Source organism: Megalops cyprinoides, chromosome 1, assembly GCF_013368585.1.
Source record: "Megalops cyprinoides isolate fMegCyp1 chromosome 1, fMegCyp1.pri, whole genome shotgun sequence".
Taxonomy (NCBI): domain Eukaryota; kingdom Metazoa; phylum Chordata; class Actinopteri; order Elopiformes; family Megalopidae; genus Megalops; species Megalops cyprinoides.
In genome coordinates this window covers 11,346,527-11,370,358 of record NC_050583.1, presented here as the reverse complement: position 1 = coordinate 11,370,358, position 23,832 = coordinate 11,346,527, and the positions used below count along the sequence as shown (strand labels likewise).

At 43.2% G+C, this 23,832-nt stretch overlaps 3 protein-coding genes across 6 annotated transcripts; 2 read left to right on the top strand and 1 right to left on the bottom strand.

The window, feature by feature from the left end:
• Positions 1-407: 407 nt before the first annotated feature.
• On the top strand, positions 408-3,014 carry c1h19orf53 (chromosome 1 C19orf53 homolog). Its single transcript, XM_036528253.1, has 3 exons — positions 408-536; positions 1,003-1,058; positions 2,037-3,014. The coding sequence occupies exons 1-3, from the start codon at positions 446-448 to the stop codon at positions 2,181-2,183; spliced, it is 294 nt and encodes a 97-aa protein (XP_036384146.1). The 5' UTR covers positions 408-445; the 3' UTR covers positions 2,184-3,014.
• A 1,226-nt stretch (positions 3,015-4,240) lies between these two features.
• si:ch211-196h16.12 (regulator of G-protein signaling 5) lies at positions 4,241-7,565 on the bottom strand. The gene is made up of 5 exons (XM_036528240.1): positions 7,459-7,565; positions 7,181-7,246; positions 6,629-6,681; positions 5,698-5,861; positions 4,241-5,169 (listed from the first exon to the last, which is right to left on the bottom strand). Exons 1-5 carry the CDS (start codon positions 7,500-7,502, stop codon positions 5,002-5,004), a joined length of 495 nt encoding a protein of 164 aa, XP_036384133.1. The 5' UTR covers positions 7,503-7,565; the 3' UTR covers positions 4,241-5,001.
• A 2,631-nt stretch (positions 7,566-10,196) lies between these two features.
• On the top strand, positions 10,197-23,248 carry LOC118780806 (calcium-binding mitochondrial carrier protein SCaMC-3-like). Of its 4 annotated transcripts, none has more exons than XM_036533536.1 (10): positions 10,197-11,176; positions 16,377-16,500; positions 17,069-17,156; positions 17,315-17,426; positions 17,848-18,006; positions 18,095-18,247; positions 18,685-18,798; positions 20,572-20,739; positions 21,311-21,464; positions 21,650-23,248. In XM_036533536.1, exons 1-10 carry the CDS (start codon positions 10,979-10,981, stop codon positions 21,829-21,831), a joined length of 1,452 nt encoding a protein of 483 aa, XP_036389429.1. In that variant the 5' UTR covers positions 10,197-10,978; the 3' UTR covers positions 21,832-23,248. The 4 variants fall into 4 exon arrangements, with proteins under 4 accessions (XP_036389429.1, XP_036389413.1, XP_036389422.1 ...); XM_036533520.1 differs by having other exon boundaries at positions 18,074-18,247; XM_036533529.1 differs by having other exon boundaries at positions 16,374-16,500.
• Positions 23,249-23,832: the final 584 nt, after the last annotated feature.

Here is a 23,832-nt window from a genome sequence, read left to right as displayed (position 1 = left end):
GATGTTTTTTTTAAATATATCAATATATGCTGTATACTGCATAACATAAAGAAAGAAATGCCTTTCACGTCAAGTCAAATAAAGAACAAGGAACAGACTACCTGAGTCCCGATTCGTTGTCATTTTTTCTGGTCTCACAGGTACCATTTCAGCACAGAACAAAGATTTCAGTGAAAATGGCCATAAATTATGAATGACGATATATCTAGGACACCAAGGAAGTCTGATCGAATCGAATTAGCTTCTTTTCTCTTTGTACAGTATTAACAAATTTCGCTGTCAAGTGAAATTGTCGGATCTCCTGTGAAAGCTGCAGACACTGTTATTCGTCAGTCCTTCCCTATCCCACAATGCAATTTAAGGGTCGCGTCCAGACGTCTATTACCTATTTCCTGTAGTTATTTTGAAACTCTACGGTAGAGGGTTGCTGAAGTGATCAGACAGCATGGCTCAAGGAAAGCAAAAGTTTAAAGCACAACGACCAGGAGGTGCTAAAAAACAGCAGCAAAATAAGGTGAAGGGGCCTAAGAAAGGAGGTAAGTGCCGGCGGAATGTCGCGTCCACTGCTGATTCCCATACTTACTTCCTTTGGTGAGATTAAATAAATAAATAAATAAATAACGACATCGGGATCCGCCCGTCATTGTGGCTCGGTTTTTACTTGACGTAGTTTACAAGCTACCCGGCTTCCTACTCTCTAACATGAGCCTTGTAATGAATGTTAACAGCAGAGCCAAAATGGAAGCGCGGTAGTGCGAGTGCATGGACTAGCTCGCTTTTTCCTAGTAAGGTTATGCTATGTGCTAGGTATTATGGTGGCTCGTAGTTGTATTATTTAAATCGATATTGTTAAATCACTGCCCATACACTGGGCTAGCTAGCCAGCTAACTTGTTATGGTATTCTTTAGGACGACATTATCCTTTATTGGTAGGTATCTAGTATACGTAGGTAGCTGGTCAGATCCGGTCATCTAAGTGAATGGTCCATTTTATGTTAACAGGGAGAATCATTGCCCCTAAGAAGGCTCAGGTGGTACAGCAGCAGAAACTGAAGAAGGTGAGATTCCCGTGGTCATACACGTAACCGAAGCCGAGTCTCCAAAAATCACGATACATCCATCAATATAACAATATGGAATAATAATACGTGGGTATAGTGCATAACAAGTAATATTTAACAAGTTATCGTTTGTCTTTGTAACAGTACAATTGTCATGTACAGAAATGCCAAGTTACTGGTTCTGAAGATGTGTTCTCCACATGTAGGAATATACAGATTTGCAAAAACTGGTCTGGGAGCGTTGTTATCCTAGTCTGATACTGTTGCTCATTTAACTTGAATGGATACACTTTTTGTTGTCCTGGAGGTCACTCCAGGAGTCACTCCTAGAGTGTCTGCTAAATGCATGTAATGTAATAAATCTGATACTAATAGTATTGATCAATCAGTATGAAACCATGCACTGACAAGGTACTAAATCTTATCCAGTGTAACTTGGATGTAAGATGAATATAATGAGATAAGCTATCCAGAGTGCACAGACATATGATTAGAATAGTATTTTTAGGGGAGCTGGAGGGTTTGTGATGATGTAAAGCTGAACACAGATCAAGATTATGATGAAGCAGAAGGAGATGTGAAAAGTTTGGCGTTTTGTAATTTGGAAGTATCAAGTTGTGTTTGAATTATGTACAAATACAATTAGATGGTGGAGAAGTAAATCTGTTTAAGCAGTCAGACCTATTTTTCGGACACACTCCATGATAGGCTAGTCTAGCTATGGGGTGTGGATACGAACCCCTGACTTGGTTGATGTCAGTGATTAACAGTCGATTTTAGAGGCTTGAATGTGTCTAACATTAGCTGTATATCTGACCTTACAATTACCTGCTTGTTTTTTTGTTTAATGGATGACTGTTTTCAGGCTGTCACCAACCTGTTGATGTCAGGACAGTGGGAAGGAGGCTTCCACAGAAACCCCCTGAGTAAAAGCACTGTCTGTCCCTAACTTGATCCTGTACTTTTACCCTGCAGGGCCTGGAGGTGGCCATCAGGAACAAGATAGAGCAGGAGGTCACGCAGCGAGCGAGCTCGTCACTGCACAAGCGGCTAAGCGTGCTGAAAGGCAGTGAGGGACAAGGCTCCGGACCCGCACACCCAGCAGGCAGCTCCTCCAAATAGAGACCCCACACCTGCTGTCCCACTGTAACGCTTGAGGCCAGGGGGTCAGAGTGGACCAGCCATTGCCGTTTATTCTGTGCGTGTCGTCCACTAGGGGGCAGCAAATGTGTGTCAGTGCGCAGTCCTTAGCCAACTGACCAACTTTGACCAAGGGAAAGTAAAAACGAAAATGTAATGACAGCAAAGCTTTTGATCTGCTTATCCGACATGAACTGGACGAAGGAGTTTGTGAAAGTGGACCCCACTGTCCATAGGACATAGCTTTATGATTGATGAACATGTACATCCATGGTACAGTTTGGCAGTTGAAGAGCACCACGTGGTTGCCCTGATTGCTATTTCAGGTATATGGCATATTGTTGGTGTTTGTTTTTAACCACCAGAAATAGTTTGTTTTAAGTTTTAGTTGATCATTTTATAAAATGCATTTGAATGTTATTAAATAGTCACAAAGATTACATCAGAGACTGAGGGCAGGAATGTTTGTAAAGTAACTCATGTTTCCAGAAGATAAATCGTATCTTCATATTTGCCACAATAATACAAATTGGATCATTAAACCATATTGCCATGGTTTAAAAAATCAATATATAAATACTTCCAAATACAGTTTGCTTATTTGTATGCTTTTGTGCTGTTGAAACAGGGTATCTTTAGTGAGAAATGAAGTTGAAATTTTCCCACAGCAGAATCCAAGTTAAAAGTCTAATTTTTCAATAATTATTACCCACAAGGTACAAGAAAAAGTCAAGAACAGGAATTGTATTATCACAAAAACAATGTTTCTTTTTGTAAATGTTCATGCACAAGCATTTAAAGGAGTAATGTCAGCAGGCCTTTAAAAAAAAAAGCTGAATTCAGTAAAAGTATTCTTGATAATTTATTACTTCTTATGTTTCCATTCATTCTCCAAGGTAAAGCGTAAAAATAATGAGGTAAAGTGGTATAATGAGCCAGATTTACAGTGTGAAAGGCGCATAAGGAGCCTGCCTAGTTTCAGCTCTACAGTGGAAGAAGGGTCATAATGAGCCAGGCTGATTCTAGCTCTGCAGTGTAAAAGGGACAATATGAGCCGTCCTGTCTCTAACTCTACCATATAAAAGGGGAATAGTTCTGGAGTGAAGAGGGGATGAATGAACATGACTCTCAACAGAGGGAGAGTCGTTTAACCATCATGCTTATCCTTGGAGCATGTACTTTTCCTCTCAACCCTAACAGCCCATCTATACAAACAACAAATACACTATTGTGCAGTCCTAACGGGCGAGAAGGTGGACATTTGGGAATATAGTTGCTACAGAACCATTATTTCCCAGGAGGGAAGGACAGAACACTGGGCCCTAGAAAAGAAGAACGGGTGCTGTGCTGGTCACGTGTCTGCAGAGATTTGTTTGATAACCTTTAATTTTCATGACTTTATAATGTGAAACATTGCAAAATCGGGGCTGCACGAGATGTTGCACAATAACATCAGTAATGGTTTAACATCCTCCCTCTCTCTGCCCAAAAGACATTGTGTTCTTGTTCCAGAGTTGTCTCCATGCCTGAAGAGTGAATACTTATGTTAATGGCGATAAACAAATACGCTCTGTGGAGCAACAGATGTGTATGTGTGTGTGAGTCACCACAGAAGAAGCAGTTTAATTGGATACAGTGTCCAGCTGCCCTTGTGTGTGGGCCTGTGTTTCGCCTGCTGCTTTTTGCAGTGTATTTACACTTGTGGCTGTAGTACCCTGATAGGAAATACCCACAAGCTTTATTTGTCAAGGGCAAGCAGCATGCACTGACTGTTCAGAGCCGCCTCCCCCTGTTGGGTAGAACTCTGCTTGGGTTTAGGGCAATCTGAGACAGAACAGCGGCGCCAACAAAATTCCATCCTTTTGCGATATCTGCGATCGTCTGTTGTCGTTTGAGTCAAAGCTGGAGGTGTGGCTTCCACACAAATGCCCTTTCTGTCCAACTTTTTCCAGTTAAAGGGCTTTTGTGGTGTGAAATGATGGCATGCAACTTAGTGAGCTTAGAAACAGAGACAAACAAAGTCAGCGTGGCTGCCAAGATGTTGCTCAAAGCTATTGCTTTTAATGCAAATTCTGACAGTGTCACACACAAGCAAGAGGTTTTTATTTGCCTGCATCCACATAGCAGAGGCGTGGCCAGTAATGAAATACACAACCAAAAATGACTTAAAATGTACACAAAGGGGAGCGTGACACATTCTCAACTTCTCTGAAACATCAAGAGAGCCTCTGTGAGATCAAAGAGGAGACAATGGACCTTCATTGAGGTACTTTTACAAAGTCATCATCATAACTAAAAATAACATTAGCTGATATTTATAATCATATACTGAATATTTATTTTACCTGTCATCTAAATGTGAAGGTTGGATACTTCTCATGAACGTGCAAAAACAAACATTTCATACTGCAGCTTATTTATGACAGCTTTAGTTGTACATCAGTTTAAAATTAATTCTTTATTTTTTTCCCTACTACACAGCAGCAATGGAGACATAGCCTAAATTAAATAAATGATAACACTTAATTTCAACATCTCCTCTTGTGTTGCAAATACAACAGCAACAAAGTCAGGTCAAAATTTACAAAGTTTGGAACAGTGATTGTTAGATTAATGCAATCCCCATGAACACAAGTCAGCTTTTTTTGCGTGTTTAAAACTGCCATAAGCTAACATGACACACCTGTTGCACTTATGCGTGAAGACAATACATTGACAATAATGCCAGCCGAGGCACTTGCGGTGAGTGTGGTGAGCAGGTAGGCCGTGTCTGGTCCCCCGGGACTGTAGGGGGCGGAGTTCACAGAGCCTTCAGGGCTTCCTGGCAGTATGAAGAGCGGAGGAATCTTGGGAAGGAGTCCTTGGCCATGAGTGAGTATATGCGCTGCTGGGCCTTGTCGAAGGTGTCAGCTGTGGGCGCCTCAATCGTGCTGGTAAGAGCCTCCCTGGTTTCGGAGTCCAAATTCACCTACACACATTGCATTACATTACATTATTGTCAATAAACACTCTGATCCAGAGTGACTTGCACAAGTTACAACTCTATTAATTTATACAGCTGGATATTTACTAAGGCAATTGTGGATTAAGTACCTTGTCCAAGGCTACAACAGCAGTGCCCCAATGGGGAATTGAGCCAGCTACCGTTCAGTTACTAGCCTCGATCCTTACCAGAGTTTTGACTGAACTTCTCAATATTCATCTTCACAGCAGATGCACTGCAGTTTTTCTCCTTTGCCACCTGTTGTTCTTTTCCTCTCATAGCCCTCCTCCCCTTTTCTCACTAAAGCCCCTTGCCCTCATGTCCTTAATTACATTACATTCTTCTCATTTAAGAAATGCTCTTATCTAGACTGACTCATACATGCTACAATTTTTACATGTTATACATTGTTATACATGTTATACATTTATGCTTTACCCCCTCCCTATTTCCTCCCCCATCAACCTCTACCCCTCCCCTCCCTTTTCCCTCTCCTCCTCTCCCCTCCCTCACCTCCTGAGGTGCCTCGGAGTTGATGAACTGTTTGTAGATGCTTAGGGCTTTGGCCCCCAGCTTGCTCTCAGGAGTGGTCCGGTAATCCTCGCAGGCCAGCCAGAACTCCAGGTTCTCCTCGCTGAACTCGGAGCGCAAGAACCAGCGGAACACCTGCTGGCCCACTGAGACATGAGCACGCAGGGGAAGGGTTAGCGACAGGGTTGGTGACAAAGGATGGGACTGTGCATTGTGACGGTCGATGTGAGCCATCACCTGACACGTTACTGAAGTACTTTTCTACACTGTGGGTATTGTTGGGGAATATGGCAGCAGAGTGAGGCAGCATGCTGGAGTACAAATCAAACCCTGAGTACATTATATTCCAGCCAGTGTCTGCCTATATTATTTACCCCACCAGTTACAAGACACCTCACTGTATTAGGTACCTGTTGGATCCAACCTGACTGGTAGATCCAACATAGGATTTCTACAGTAGGACAGGATGGCAAAAAAATAATAAGAAGAAAGTGAGTTTGAGAAAGAGGTAAGATGTTACAAAGTTCAGAGAGTGAAAGCCCTGTGCAGTACAACCAGAGTATTTTACACCTCTGATGCCGCATTTTAGAGTATGTCACCACATTTTTACCATACTATTACTCCTTTATCCTGAGCCGTAACATAAATTACTCCCCTTTTATCGTGAGCTATACATTAAAACACAACCCAGTCTCTGTCAAAATTCCAGATAGAGACTAGCAATTGCTAATAAATAATAATAATGAATAAGGTGAACCAACTGATTTCAACCAACTGATTTCAATGCCTCACAATGATTCTGTCTTTTGTGATTTCATTTCTCTCTCACACACACACACCACAGAGATCTTCAGTGACACGGACAGGGTTAGTACAGAGATGGAGAGGCAGGTTAGAGGAAGGTACATCTTACTCTTGCTGTTGAGCAGAGATTCAAGATCCTGTAGGACCTTCTCCTCCTGAGCCCTGTATAGAAAGAAAAAAATGGGACAGTGTCTGTTCAACTTCTGTTTGGAGCTGCTCACAGCACAGCTATAACACACAAAGCCAACACACACAGACACAGGAAGTGTGATAGTCAATAGTCACTATAATGCACAGGTTTAGAGGGCATTCAATCTATCCACAGTGGGACTTCAAACATCAGACTGTATTAGAAGAAAAAAAGGTAAAAGCTTGCTTGAATCTGTTACTTGTTACTCAAAGTTTAGGACAAACTGGCAAAGCAGTTAGACTGAATTTCCCTCCTTGCACACAATTTTACAGTAAAACGGAGAGATGGGCACCTGTGTCTGAGTGTGATAGTCAATACAATGCACAGGGTTAGAAGGCATTCAATCTAACCACAGCGGGACTTATAAAACATCAGACTATATTAGAAGCAAAAAAGGTAAATCTTGCTTGAATTTGTTACTCGTTAATCAAGGTTTGGGACGAACTGCAAAATCGGTTTGATTGGATTTACTTGTGTCTGTGTGCCCAGTCCTGCTTCTCTGCCAGGTGACTGAGCTTCACCCGCATCCCCTTTGCCCTGAAAAACACCAAGAGGTAAATTCACATTAGAGCACACCGATATTTGCTTAAACATTATACACCAATGTTCATGCAAGCACATTGTCCTTTGATGGTCATGATCAGCCAAGTATGGAGCTTGTACAGTATTCAGTTTCCAAACCACATGTACACATACACACACACACAATTCACCCACACGAATATGAATAAAACTGAAATTAAACTTACTTCTCCAAGCATGACGAAGGAAGATAGGACAGTCCCTTACACATTGGTGTCGAGAAAGCTGAAAATAAAAAGAAAAAGAAATTCTCAGACTGCAGGAAGAGATACCCGGCGCCTTTCTCTCTGTGTCTTTCCAGGCACACCTCGACCTTATATAGACGCCAGTATCTGATATAACAATCAGAAATCGGAGGGGGGGATGGGGGTGGGGGGAGGGGGGGGGGGGGTAACTGAATGAACAAAGTGCCCTAATGAGGAAAACAAAGGCAGGCGGTGCACATAATGTGGTCATTAGGTGGCTGAACACAGTGTACAGATGTCTGTTTTGATCCGACCTTCATTAGCGGTGCTGCTTTAGAGCCGGGTGACAGCTGCAAATAATAGCAGCAGACACTTCACTCAGCGTGTGTGTTCCCACGTACTGACTCTGTATTCTTCTCATGAGGAATGTGCTGACAGGGGAGCAGGTGTTTCTCAGGTACAGTACACTAATTGGCCAGCGTTGTGCCTCTTAATACACGCGTGTGCGTGCGTAGCCTCATCTTTGCGCCGTTTACAGAAAGGGGCACGGCTCCTCTTGATTTCTGATGCTAATCAGGTGTATTACAGTTGCATTACATTATTTATCTGTTTGAAAGACATTCTGAATTTTTTATGCGTTTATCAGTTTATGTAGACGGTTATTTCCTGAAGCAATTGTGGTGAAGTGCTATCACACAAGCCACTTTCAACAGCAGTGCAATTGCTTGGAATTTGCACCTGCATTGTCCAAGCCCAGTTTCCTAGCCTCTAGGCTACAACGAATAGCATCTGCCATGTGTCACAGTTGATGTGTTGTGAATGGCTTTTACCGCAAATTGCCTAACATTGTCCAATGGCACCTGTGCGGTACATTTATTCAGACTGACCCTAAATGGCAGTATGACAAACTCGAGAACCAACTAACACACACTGGTATAGCTGTGGTGATGTGCAGTCCTTACAGACGTCATGCTAGTACTACTAAGAGGTCTTGTGGAAAATGTCTGGTTATTAACTGAGGCAAGTTTGGGTTAAGTACCTTGCCCAAGGGTACAGCGGCCAGTGCTCCAGTGGGGAGCATTCATTAACCGTCTCATTACAAGGCCTGGTCCTTGCCACTACACCACACTTATGCCTCAGTCTGATCCACTAATGGTCACTGTATTTTTCTGTCTGCCTCTTCTTCTTTTCCCATGTCCCCTACCTTGAAGGGTGTCTTAGGTCATATGACAGTGAAGCAGTGCTGACACTCACACTATTTCAGCTCACGATGAGCTCCACATACAGGTCAGTGGGCTGGATGACGGTTTGCTGACCTCCTGATTAGACACATGATCCAATCTCACATTGTTTTTCTAATTCGATTTGTTGTCATTAGCTGTCTGGAGCATATCAGTGTAAACTTATTTTAATTTAATATTTAAGAATATTTAATTTGTTCATACATTAATGGTGCCTCTTTTCTGTTATGCTTATTACATTAGCCACTGCTGTACTTACTGTGTCTATTTGCTGTTTTCACATTCTTACATTCAGTTTAGATCACTTAAAATAAGTTGGTACAAGTGAACCAACTTGCTTCTGGTAAGTTATTTCAAACTGAGAAAGAGATAATATTTACATTCTGTCCATTTGCAGTATGTTATTCTATTTACAATTTATTCACACAAAGAAAGACTTTAGGTAAAAGACTGAAATTTACTCTTACTTCTTGTGTTTGAGTCCAAACACAACTGGTGGAACTGGGTTCCGCTCCTTTGACCGGCAAATAAAACACAGAATCCACTTCTGAGAACAGCCTGCAGAAGCACTGGTTTGCTTTCATATCTATTCTTAGAATAAATGAATGGGCCATTTCACATGTCTCCTATGTCATTTTGATACGTATCAGCATGCTGGGCCCTGAAGCTAGATCAGGATATTCACGTTGTTTAAGAGTATTTATGGATATAAGCAAAGCTAATTTGCAAATTTAATTGACAACCCATTCTGTCCTCCATAGTGGACTCTGGAGGATATTGTGTTACCCCTTATGACATACGCATGCAGTGTCTGAGATGACAACTGTCAACACCATTTCACCTTGCCAACTTCATGTTATATGCATATGAATGAAAAAGACGTTATTATAAATTTACTTGCTGTATCATGTACAACGGTATCAGAGAAGATGATACACGACAATGCGAACATAATCTAACTGTAAACTATGAACATCTTTTGAAGTGCTTGATCGTAACAGAGATATAAACAACGGCAGCGCCTGCTTTCATCAGATAGTAGGAAAATGAAGCTAATAATAACTACGTGGCAATACATTCATGAATAGCGCATTTTTGTCAACAGACCAAAGTAAGTAATAATCGTTCGTTAATTAAAAGTTGTGCAAAACCATTTTAATTCGAGGAAGCGCAGTGTAGAAACGAATTTACCTTCCACCTTGCATTGGCTATGTAGATTGAATCTGGGGAGGATGCTTCATGACACTGTACCGATGATGAAACCCTGCGACGCTTCCTGGTGGTGTGCATTTGTGCGTGTTAAGTCACTGATTAATTAATCTACATAAACTTTACATATGGCGTGCACTTGAAGTTCCATTCAGGAACTTGCATGGTGTTCTTGCAGGACACCATACGAGAATGATCCAGTACTGACCATTCCCCCCCCCCCCCCCCCCCCCCCCAGAGCGAGCTCGACGCTATCCGCACAAACTTGGTGTGAAGTAACATTTAACCTCGGCAAGGCGCAGACGCGAGTGCACATTCTTCGTCGGTTTACTTTCTCGAGGCTGACGCTACGGTATTTCGAGGGGGGAAGGAGGGAGTGCACGGAATGGAGGAGCATGTTGTCGTGCCTTTCAGTGTACGTGTAAGCGAAGTCTTTCTTGCGCTTTAGAGCGTAATTGTAGTACCACGCAAGGATTCTTCGCCTGAATGAAATACGACGACAAAAAAACGGATGGAGTATGTATAATTTATAGACTGTTGCTAGCTTGCTACAATGCAGTAAAATGCACAGTAGCTATCATGTTCTGATCATCTGTGACTGTACTCTGAAGAGTACATGCAGTCAAAGCTACTGCGTACCTTAACTGCGACCCGACGTCGGACATTATGGGTTAGGACATCGCAGTTACTTAAGATACTTTATTTAAAATTTGATTAATAACACCATAGAGATTACCTACAGTGCGAGATGGATTCAATTTTGCTCGCGTCCTGATTGTTCTTGTGTTCTGTCGTTGCTCAGCCTTGTTTGGAAGATGTCCTATCTCGGATAGAAACAGAGTGCATGTGGTCTGGTTGCACACAGACATCGTGTTCTCTCTTATGGAAAATGTATGTTTAACGCACAAAACAAGTTTAATGCATCGTGACTGTCCTGTCACGTTTATGCGGGGAAACGTAAGCGAAACGCTGGACGTCTTATGTCAAGTGTGACACACTACAGTCTTATTTACCGTGCTTGTTAACGTTCACTGTGATTACAACACGCACACATGGATGAATCCCGGAATCGGTTCTGCCTTGGCTGGACCCGTGCTCGCTGTCAGGACAACGGTTCTGACCCGGAGCGGGAGAAACGATGGGCCGAACTGTTCGATCAGCTGGACCTTAATAAGGACGGGCGGATCGACGTTCATGAGCTACGGACATGGTTGACTGCCCGAGGACGACCGCGGAGTGCTGTGGAGGAGGTAAGGCGAGAGGGCGGGTAGACATGGTCTTTTAAAAAGGAGGAGCTAACGAGTTTTTTTTTTTCTGATATTATATTGCACAACAGCACGTGCATATTTGACGTTTCCCAAAAATTTCTTCCTGGTTTGCTTGTTCTTTTTAATTCGAGGTTCAAGGCTGTTCTTGCCCTTTCGCATTAAAAAAGAGGATGTTCTTTTGGCTCGATGGTCACGATCCCAGGTTCCTGATTGGACCATAGGCACGGTTCTCTTGTCCTCCTGTCGCGGCCAAACCTCAAACCCCACAACGGCTTCCATAATTACATCCAGCAAACTGCGCAACAGGCTAAAGAACTTGCCCTACCAGAGCACCAACCATTTTCAGTTCACCAGGTGTCACGGTGAAGCAGCTTGATCAATGGGAACGACTAATTTCAGTTAAACAAACGGTAGTTAAGAGATCAGACGTTAAAAGTTAAAGCTTCAGTACCGTGACCGAGAATTAACTTGAGAAAACCCTTTATCGTCTGTGCCCTAACTGCACTTATGATCAGCTAAATAACCTGTGATCAGTGCTCTGTTTTAATGGAATAATTACCCTAAGAAGGATAACCACTGTGCAGCTTGAGTCAGATATGGTGCATTTCTTAGCCATGTATCTGTGCACTTACTGGGTCTTGACATTGCAAATATTTCTGTAATAATCGGCAGAATTACAATAATTATGCATTGCTGTCTTTACTACTTTGACCAGTGTTTGTGTACCCACACTTTGAGTAGATAGTTCAGTCCTACATTGTACAATACCCGAAACCCTGACCCCGTGATCTCTACCATCTCATGATCTAGACACAGACTCATCCATAAATGTTCTGGTTTTCTGTATGGTAGTTCCCTGGTACACGTCTTAGTGTGCACGGCTAACATGGTTCTAGGTTTCAGCATTGTTCTAAAATTAAAAAAAAAAAAACTGCACATTTTCTTACCTTTACTATTTTTTCAAACAAATAGTGTAAACTAAAGTGTGGGTAATAGCTTCTTACACTACAGTTGTGTGTTTATAGACTAAATGATAGCCTGTTCAAACATTAAAAAAATAGATACAATGCAGATGTAGTTGTCAACTTCCAAATGCCTAAAAGCTATGTTCAAAAATAGGCGGTGTTGTGGTAAAAATAGACTCGAGCAGTCATGCTACGTCAAGGAAGGAGAGCATTCTGCTCTTCATTAGAGAAGCTAAGTAAGTGTTGGGGGAAAAATGTGTCCTTTTACATGGCCTTGTTCGGATGCACATTGCTTTTATGCCAAAATGGGTGGACAAAAAGGAAGGCAGCAAAACATGTTTATTTGTGGTAACAATTTTTTATCAGAATTAAATCTATTAGTTTGTTTTCAGCAAAGATAGGATGATTGGGAATGAGCAAAAAACCGGCATGTAATGTATATTAAGTATGAATATAATGCATATTATTGGATGTTAAATGTTTACATTCTTCCACTTCATCACCTAAATGAGGAAGTTTATTCATCCATAAATTCTGACAGTGATGCATTTTTCTAGACTCCATCCACACAGGAGCATACAGCCTGTGTTTACTTGTCTATGTAGGTTAAAGGTCATCAAACGTCATCATGTAGTTTTTTTTTTTCTTTTGCAATAGTAGTGCATGCACCCATGGATTTCAGTGCAGCTCATTGATAAAAGGCAGAATTTATCTAGATTAGCGTTAGCAGCAAGCTTCAGTACAAGTTTCCCTCTGAAGTACTGTCTTGATTGTATGCAGTTGCAGTGCAGTTCCCAATGCTGGTCTTTACTGCTTATGTAACTTTAAGTAATCAGTATGGGTGTATGAGAGAGTACAAGAAATTCTACGGGGATATGGTAAGTAAGCCATATAATCAACACAATATTTTTCCAACAGAAATATGTCAACTTTACCTTTGACCAGCATATCACCTGTAGATTGAGAGCGAATATGTTGCAAGTACTCTTTACACATACATTTGCTGTTTTTCACCTATTGCTTACTGTTTGACCAATCCCTTACAACCTTCTGAGTTTTAACAAACAGTCTTGCTTATGAAGAGCTATGGTGTATACAGGGGTGGAGTGAATGACAGTAGGTTTGTCTGTGACATCACACCAGCAAGTGAGGTTGGCAGTGTGTACTGGCCCCAGGCTATATTTCAGAGAGCAGGTTCACATTGGCCCACTTCAGTCCGCTCCTCACTTCACGGGTCCACAGTGGAACGCATAGCCGCTATTGGTACATTAAACAGATTATTTAACTGTGGAGCAGGAAACTCCTTTGCTGGCTAGAGGGCTCTAGCTCGAGTGGTTTTTATTTATCATGTTTTTAACAGAATTGCTAATTGTGTTAGTTTTTTTCTGCCTTATCCTGGCAGCTTACCTTTAGTCACTGCACCCTTAGCGTGAAACAATGCTTTTCATTAAATGTTTTTGTCTATATCTACTTCTGGTTCATACTTACTCACTGTGGAGAACAAAAGGTAAACTTTGTTTTGTGTAAGCAGACATGATGTTTGACTGTGTGCTGCTGTGCAAAATTCTGCTCAAATTCACTGATTTATAGTGTGGATCAGCTGATGTGGTGGCAACAGTCAATGGGATTATGTTAGAAAAATATTAATATTATATTATATGAAGATCATGGGATCTGCTCTTAATATTGGACAGCATTACTTTTTAATAAAGCCAGATTACCAGATGGAGAAGATTATAGCCACTCTGTAACTGAGAGAATATATTCAGCCCATAGTAATGTCACAGCCTTATCTCATAGCTCAGTGTATTCTCACCACTGACTGCAGGGTAGACCACTCTCTGTGTGCTGTCTTTCATTCAAGTGCAATTTCTTTCACAAAAAAACCCGTTTTAGCCATGTACCCCCTCCACGAAAAAAGGGAAGCAATATTAGAGGATAATTTCTTTCCGCCAGTTTTGAATTTACTTGAATTTGTAAATATGTGGGAATGCTTGAGATTACAGGCCAACCACGAAATGTTTTCCAATATCCCCAATTTTGTAAAATTTAGTCTGATGCGAGAAATGACTAAAATCGACTATGTCACTGCCACTTACTCACAGCTTCTATCATTTGGATGGTTTTTACTGCAATGTACATCATGTGATGAGCTCTGGAATTATTAATGTGCTTAGATTGTGTAGGTGGACACCCTGTTATGGGTGCTTAAATTGTGTAGTTGAACACGCTGTTACATAGAGTGTGTAGGTGGATCCTATTATGGGTGCTTACAGCGTGTATGTATATACACCGTGTGACATATTCTGGTAGAGCTAGAATAGATTTGTTGTTCAGAGTGATTGTTACTGGAGATTTGCTGAATCTGTGCATAGCTTAGAAGTTGATGTGTTCACTTTACTCCTGTTTCTTGTCCGTCTTGGCTGCTCTCAGCTTTCCTTGGACCTATGCCAAACTGGTGACATTTACATTCAGCTCCCATGACCCCCGGCGTGTGTCCTGTTTTGGCACAAGGTGGCCTTCAAAGAGACGGGGGAAATGTGCGAAATCCCCTCTCAGATCATTCTGCTTTTTGCCAGCGATTATTCCTTAATGCAGAGGATTCCTGTTTTGTTTGCAGAGAGCAGTCAGTGGATTTTGTGTGATTTTTGTGGGATGAACGATTGCTGTTTATGACAATGCGATTGTTCTCACAGGAAATGCTGTGACTTCACTGAAAGTGGAAAGGCAGAGAGTGGAGAATTCTGTTGCAGCAAATCATTTAATTAGTGGTACGCTATATGGTTTGCCTAAGTACTGCTATACCCATTACAGCTAGAAATCATTTTTAAGGTCAATTTAATGTCAGTTTTGTCAGTTGCCAAACTATAATCCAAATGATGCAAAGGCCCTAAGACAGGGGTGTCCAAACCTCTCCTGGAGGGCCACTTGTCCTGCATGTTTTAGATCTCTCCCTGCTCCAACACAGCTGATTCAAATGATCAACTCATCATGAACTCCTGAAGCTGCTTAATAACAAACTGATCATTTGAATCAGCTGTGTTGGAGCAGGGAGAGATCTAAAACATGCAGGACAAGTGGCCCTCCAGGAGAGGTTTGGACACCCCTGCCCTAAGAGATTATGCCCTATGAAGTGCATGAGTATGCATGCGCCCCTACCAGTCCCCCTCCATTGCTCCCGTACCCTGCCCCAGTGCCCCCTTGCTGGCAGAGACCATGCTTGGGCTTCCCGTTTCATTCCCATTGAGTCGTGGTCAAGAGATGATGTCATGATCCTGGATCAAGGCATGCTCCGTTACTATGGTGGCAGCGGTATCCATTTTCAGTGTCACAAAACAGATAGCCATACTTAAAGGCGTACTGAGAGAGAACCAAGAACTGTACAGTAGACATACGTGTCTATGTCCATAAATATGTTTTGCCGTATTGACTGGTATTTGATACGTTTTGAAATGGATCAAATATACAGTACATTCAGTACAGAGTGTATTCAGAGAATGGTGTTTCTAGAGGAGGACGGACACAGGCTTCCTGTGACGGTGTGCTCCCAAGTCTGATTCCTTTGAAGTCAGCCTGTTGCCTGTTTTGAGCTCATGTGGCAGGTGTAATATGACATCATGATTCATGGAGTGACACGTGATCTGCACCATGCTCCTCACATAGCTCCATGAATTTTCCTTCCCTCGCCAGGACAGAATATGGCTTCACCGAGCAAGACAAGAAAAGGTTACCAAACTAGATCACGCCCCCCACAATAGGACATCCTGACACCCTCCTATTTAGATACTGAAGTGCAGCATGTCTGCTATGGTTTTATGTAAAGTACGTGTACCCGCTATTGCTATGTTTCTACAATCTTGATAGCATGAATGTCACATTGGTGTTATCACTGGCACCCTGACCTCAGGTCCTATTAAATCAGTTGCCTGCAACAGCCTGATATCAAGCTGTGTTGTGTGCAGGTGGGTGATACAATTATTCAAAATTTGGAACAGCAGATCTGCCTGTGTGTGTCAGGTCTGTGTATCTATGCTTGTGCTTTTACACTGTAAGATAACTGTAGTGTCAGTGCCTGTGTGCCAGTGTATACATGTATACATTGGTTGTGTGTTTTAACACTCTATCCCCCCTCTCTTCATGCCTTTCGCCCCTGTTCCTAACCTTGTGGCACCCCCCCCCCCCCCCTTTCCATTTCTCTTCTGCCTCTCCCCTAGCAGATTGTGCGGGAGGGAGACACCAATCAGGATGGGGAGCTGGACTTTGAGGAGTTCATCCGGTACCTGCGCGCCCATGAGAAAGCTCTGCGGCTCATGTTCCGCAGCCTGGACCGCAACAATGATGGTCTGCATTCGGCCGCCCACCTGACTGATCCTCACATACAGTGGGCCTGTTCTGCAGACTGTACACACCCACACTACAAATACTGTATGCACACAGCTATAACAGTGTGATAGCTGTTTGTGCCTCTGCAACCTTTTGCAACTTTGCAGCTGTCCTGGACAGTAAATCAAATGACAATTTAGTTAAGAAGCTAGTGTGGGTAGGTAAGAGAGGTAGGTAGGAGACATTATATGCAAGCCACCGTTTGCCTCTTTTATGTTATGTGGCCAAATAAAGGAAGGTTGTTTGTTGGGTAGACAGTTTGCCTAACCAGCTATGCTAGCTAAAATTTGCACAGAACTTTCTAAACTATTGAACCGCCAACTATTTGTAGCCCAGAAACTGTAATACATATGAATATGTAGGGACTGCAGCTCTTGTGCTCGTAAGCACCATAAACACACATAAGCATCGTAAGTGCATCATGCGTACCTGGTGCCCGCTAATACCGAGTGCATGGGCTCTGTAATTCATGGTTTTCTTATATTTCATTCAGTTGCACACTGACAGCTGGGTGGCTGGGTTGCAGGTGAAATAGACGTGTGGGAGATCCAGCAGTCTCTGCACAAACTGGGGGTGACCATCACCACAGACCAGGCTGCAAAGATAATGCAGAGGTCAGTGTGTGTGGTAATGCGGGGTCAGGTCAGTGGCTCAGAATGTTGAAAAGTTGTGAAACTGTGTATGTGTGTGTGTGTGTGTGTCTGTTTTAGTGCCTGTAACCCATTTCTCTCTGTCTCATTCTCCCTCTCCCTCTGTTTTTTTTTACGGGCAGTATTGACAAGGACGGCACCATGACCATCGACTGGAACGAGTGGCGGGATCACTTCCTTTTCAACCCCATCCACAACATTGAGGACATCGCCCGCTACTGGAAACACTCTTTTGTCAGTTTATTCTGTCATGGTTTTGTATTGATGTAACAGGAGGATGTGCAGTGTCTGTGTTAGATGATAATAATGTATTTTTTAGCCATTGATTGTATACATACATGTTTTAGCCATTGAGTGTATACATGGCATAAGTATTATGGAATTCATCTCTGAAGTCCACATATGATATATATTTTCTGAAAGATGCTCAGAAATTGTGATACCTCTTTTGCTCTCTCATTCCCTCTCCTTCCCATCCAAACTCTTTTTCTTTCCTCCTCCTATCTCTTTCTGCCCCCTCCCCACTCCCCTTCCCTCTCCTCACCTCTCTCTGTCTCTCTCTCTTTCTCCTCTCCTCTCTTTTCCCCCCTCCTCTCCCTTTCTCTGTCTCACTCCCTTCCTTTCTCCCTCTGCCCCCCCCCCCCCCCCGTGTTAGATGTTGGACATCGGGGAGAACATGACCGTGCCTGATGACTTCACCGAGGAAGAGAAGAAGTCCGGGGTGGTGTGGAGGCATCTGATGGCGGGGGCGATGGCGGGGTCGGTGTCCCGCACGGGCACCGCCCCCCTCGACCGCATCAAGGTGTTCTTGCAGGTAGGTGCGCTGAGGGAAAAAATCCCCCCTCTTTCCCCCCCTGTGTTGATCGGCGGTGTCTCTACAGTGCAGTGTGGACGTGCTGCAGGTGTACGGCTCCACCTCGGGCAGGATGAAGCTGTGGAGCGGCCTGAGGAGCATGGTGGGAGAGGGGGGCCTCAGTGCCCTGTGGAGGGGCAACGGCATCAACGTCCTCAAGATCGCCCCGGAGACCGCCATCAAGTTCATGGCCTACGAGCAGGTACGCCGCTGCCCTTTCAGTCCCCTCTCGCTTTCTGTACCTCTGTCTCGTTGCACTCCCAGTGGGCTAAACCTCTCATCTATCATCTCATTCACCCTCATCTCACTCTCTTGATTGCTGGCTCTCTCCGACCGACTACCTCCCTGTCTCAGCTTCTGCCTGATACTCAAAGTGTGTACTCGTGACTGTGCTCTGCCTCCCTGTCCTATTCTTGCTCACCTCCCGTTACCCTCCTGAATCTCTGACATCATCCCCTCCTCTGATTCTCTTACTGTTTCCCTCAGTGTTACTCATTCACTGTCTCTCCCCCTCTCACACTCTCTCCCCCCCTACCTTTCTCTCCCCCTCTTGTTCTTCCTCTCCCTGTCCTCTCCCTGTCACTCTCCCTCCCTCTCTCTCTCACTCTCTCCCCCCGTCTCTCTCTTCCCTCACTCCAGTTTAAGAAGCTTATTCGCGGTGGGAAAGAGGGAGCATCTCTGCAGGTCCAGGAGAGATTTGTTGCAGGGTCGCTGGCTGGAGCCACTGCTCAGACTGTCATCTATCCCTTGGAGGTGAGAAAGACCACCCCGAGTCGGCAGCAAACTACTAACTGGACCGCTCTGTCCCTGAGGCCTGTAGCAGCCGATCTGATTATTAAAAATACTCACATGAGTCTGCACTTGACATTATAATAGCTGAGCTGTTGATAGTCAGTTTCTGTACCTATATCGTGCCAATAAATTGAAGATAAACTGAGCCTTTAAAAAAGGATACAGATTGTATGACATTGAATCTTTGATATCTGTTCTTGGATAATACAAACGTATACGTGCAATAAATGTTAGACATTTTTAGGTTACACAGACTACATAAGACAGACTAAATATAACTGGCTCTACTCTGCAGTGCAGTATGTGACTATTATTCCCTTTTGTCTTTTTGAACCAGGTAAATACAGGCATGCTTTTGCAAGCATTGTTGATGTTCCATCTCTATGTATACTATTATATAATGCTGTCTCTACATACAGCCTTTGGGTTTCATTTCCTTTCACTGCACGCTGAAGGTCAGAACTATAAAACGGCGCATCCAGCTGACTAACACGATTCTGATGGGAGATATCATAGAGAGCGACAGCGGCGTGTTTCCTTGACTGAAGTGGATCTCTGATCCGTGGGTCTCCTGCTTGGAAGCCACTACACTGTAAAATAAGCAGTGGAGTCATTTTGGGCTTCTTGTGGCCTTTGGTGAGAGAAGCACAGAGAAAGCACAGAAGGCAGATTTTAGCTGCTGGGAGGAATAACTCGCATTTCTGTCTCCTGTAGCTCTGTGTTTCCAGACACAGGCTTGTGCGCATATGGCGGGGCCAGCCCCTCGCCCACGAGGCCGCGTTCCCGGCCTTGAGTTACAGCGTCATGGATGCCAGGGCCTCACTGACCATCAGACCACCCTAAAACTAGTGAACATGTCACAATGGAGGCCCCCTAAAGATTCATAGAATGTCTGGCGTCTCCTGTGAAGTCAAGGAAGGTTAGGGCCAAGTTCCATGTAAATGCAGTCTGCCCTGACCTTCACTAAGACCTAGTGACTTTAGCCAAATAATAAAAAGAAACACCTGCGTAATTTCCACACTCTGAGTAACAGAGAGACTTTGAAGAGGGACCCTAGTCCACGAGATTGGAAGGCTGCCTACTTAGTGAGTTAAAGCCATTTGAGTTGTTTTTCTCTAATAAATAAGGATATCAGGTCTTTGGGTGGATATCGGCCTGTATGCTGCTATGCTGGACAGCTTCAGTGCACTGCTCATTTACATGGGACCCCTGTATTTGCTGACCTTCAGATGTTTTTTTTTTTTTCTGGGACTCATGAGATCCAGAGTTGTCATTAGTAGGTACTGTTATGAATGATATGTGAAGATTTTATCAGATAAAAAAGTTCTTTGTTAAAGCGTGGAACTGAGATCAGAGTCTCTACTTCAGCATCCACTTTTGTTTTCCTGTGAATGAAACTCACTTGTAATTAGTGTTCTTTGTTTCTTGGAATACTCCCAGGGTTATCAGCACTTAGCTGTTTTTTTTTTTTTTTTCCGAAGACCAGTCCTCATGGCAATGAAAAAAAAATAGCCCAATACTATTTGGGAAGTAGAAGGAAGCAGGAAAACTGTGAACAATGCAGTTATATCTAAGCTTACATCAAACAAAGCTTTTGTTTTCAGTTACGCTTTAAACTGCCGTCAAACTTCCTGTCCCTGTTAATACTGGCCCAATTTCTCTCCCTCGCTCTCTCTCTCTCTCTCTCTCTCTCTATCTCTCTCCCTCTCTTGCTCTCCGTGTCCTTCTCTCAAGGTTCTGAAGACCCGACTCACCCTGCGTAAGACGGGACAGTACTCTGGGTTAACAGACTGTGCCATACAGATCCTTCGAAAAGAGGGGGTGCAGGCATTCTACAAGGGTTATTTGCCCAATGTGCTGGGCATCATTCCCTACGCGGGCATCGATCTAGCTGTCTACGAGGTATGTATTCCGGCTGTGTCTGTCTGTGTGACAGGTCTTAACTGGCCTTACAGCCTCTTCATTCACTTCCCCCCGTATTTATAGTCTTGGTGCAGACCGATGGTGTATAGCCATTGTAACGCGTTTAGAAATAGCCTCAGCCTTTGGAAATGACACATTGGAAATAATTCATTGTTTCCCTGTCACATTTAGTCTTCACACTTATGAGTAGGGAGTTTTGTTTTAAGGATTACTTGTTCATTTCTGCAACTGCTGGAGAAAAGGGTTCAGAGGTTGACAGTTATACTGTCTGCAGATCAGTTGTTTTTTTTTTCTATCCTGACAGTGAAGAAAAATACTGCCTCCTATGTCTGAACTTAATGAACCATCTATTCCTCCTTTCCTCCTCCATTCTGCAGTGGTGGTGCTGTCTGTATGTGTTCACCTAAATGATTCCTTTCTTTCATTCGCTTTCTCTCTCCTTCCTTTACGCTTTCCCTTACTCTTTCACATTCATGCATACTTCTCTCACTCTTCCTCTGACCAATTCTCTTGTGGCCCCTCTCCCTTCTTCCCCCTCCCTTTCTCTCAGACTCTGAAGAATGCCTGGTTGCAGCAGCACAGCACAGACAGCTCTGCAGACCCTGGGGTTATGGTGTTGGTGAGCTGCGGCACCTTGTCCAGCACCTGCGGCCAGCTGGCCAGCTACCCGCTGGCTCTGATCCGAACCCGCATGCAGGCCCAGGGTGAGAGAAAGGGTTCCGGGCACGATAAAGAGCAAGGGTGGAAGGGAGGGAAAACTTATGATGAAACTTGTATCTGATCATATCATGTTTTAACCTTTTTTTCTACCTTTTCTGTCCATTCTGCTTGTCATCTTTGTCCTCCCCTCCTCTTCACCCTCCCCTTTCTCCTGCTCACCACCCCCCAGCCTCTTTGGTGGGAAGTCCCCAGTTGTCCATGCTGGGTCAGTTCAAGGTGATTGTGTCTCAGGAGGGACTACCGGGACTGTATCGTGGGATTGTCCCAAACTTCCTGAAGGTCATTCCAGCTGTCAGCCTCTCCTACGTGGTGTACGAGAACATGAGGAGGGCCCTGGGAGTGGGCCCATGAGTGGGAGGGAGAGAGTGAGGACTTTGGGGGGACAACCCAGCGGAGCAGAGGAAACATGGCGGAGAAACAATGCAACAGGAGAGGACAGGTGGCTATAGTCACGGGGGAATGGAGAGAGGGGTAAAGGGAGAGATTGCAGGTCAGAGGATTTCATACCGTTGGGCAAACCTGCAGCAGTACAAAGGATAAACCTAATTCAAGCCAAAGCGTGGGAATTGGTGCCAGGTGTAACATTATTCAATGACCTGTTTTACTGGATTTCTTTTACATTGTTCAGATTTCACTGACAGAAAGCTCCCCCATTGTTTTAATGTGTTTTTGTTACGTCTGTATGCCTAAATGGTTTGATTAATTCATACTACGTTATCTAGGTAGAGAGAAGAACAAAGTGAAACAAAGAAACAACATGATGACATGTAACGTTGATGCATGGTAGGCCTTCAGTAGTACTGTGTACGGTCAGTTTAGTGTCATTGTGTGTATGCACGATAGGATTGCTCAGGCAAGTGCCAAAGCAGTGGTGTGGCCAAGGATCCACCAGGAGAGACTGGTCAGATTACCACATACGTGACCTGATTTTGACAGCCTAACAGTAAGGAAGTGTCTAAAAAAAGAAGGCTATTGCATTTGTAATATGAAGCAGCAGCAGCTGTGGGTCAGGTTTTCTAGCAAAGGAAAATACCCTTTCACTTTCATGAAAAGGGGTGGCTCTTAAATTGAGGAGTCTTGAATGCTCTTTGTACACTCTTATGGGAGGAGTAATACATTTAAAGACACCTCCCATTCTAGTGCACAGGCTAGAAGCCATGTGGTAATTTCACTCCTTACCCATTTCAGTGCCTGGGTATAACTGCAATACTCTGTTCACTAAGAGTTCCAGTGATATCACAATAGCATTCAATGAACAAACCATTTAGTGTCCTACATCATTTTTTCATGTAATCCTTTAATGATTTTTTGAAGTTGAAATTGTTGGGTGTGAGAGTCTTCCTTCCATCCCTTTGACTGCTATAGGAGACTGAAGCTTAATAGAGTGATGATGTACACTCACAGCACCAAACTGGTGGTTTGCATCAAACAAGTTCTTCTTTGTGAAACTGATTGCTCTTAAGATTGCAATCACAGTAGACCATTGTGCCTTTACTACTGAGAGACCATACAAGTTACTGACACATACCTGGAAAATGGAATTGTCCTTGACTCCACAGAAATACAACATATAAACAGACAAGTAGACTGATGCAGTCCAAAAACATGGCCAATTAAAGCAAAGAGAATGTAGTGTTAAAGCAAGGAGTGATCCGAAACACTGTTACAAAAGCACTGCAACATTCATTTGTTCAATTGTTCGTTCATTCAGTTTAGACAATCAGTCAAATAATGATTTTACAGGTAAGAGTTTCTGGCTGTAAATGATTGCAAAGTGTTACACTAAAAATGAACAATTCTTTACTGAAAAAGACAACATTATAGTGGAGGAACAAGTGGAGAGTTTTGGATGAAGTGGGGGTGAATTTTGGTTAAATTATTCACGGGGGAAGGCAGGAAAGGAGCAAGAGAAAGACATAAAAATACCAGAAAGTAATTAGATGATCAGGCAACTTGGACCAGGGTGAGAGGTCTCAACTCATTGCCTGGAGTGTGAACAAGGTTTTTAACTAAATGCCACTGCTGTATTTTGTGTAATATATGTACATGTGGATGTAGGTAGTGACTGAATGCATTTTACTATGATTATTATGGGTGCCTGAGGATGCATGAAAAAGATTTTGCATATTGATTTCATAAAGAAGGCAGCTGATAGCTGCATGCATGGTTTTGGGAGAGCTGCCTCAAATTATTTATTAAAGAGTGTACAAGCATCATAAGTGCATGATATTTATACAGAAAAGCATTGTGTTTTAAGTAATTACTGAATCATAAAAAGACAACCCTGCCAGTTTTAACCGCACATTTATTCCGGCCATATTTTTGGGAAAAGGCATCCATAAATGAGTGTTA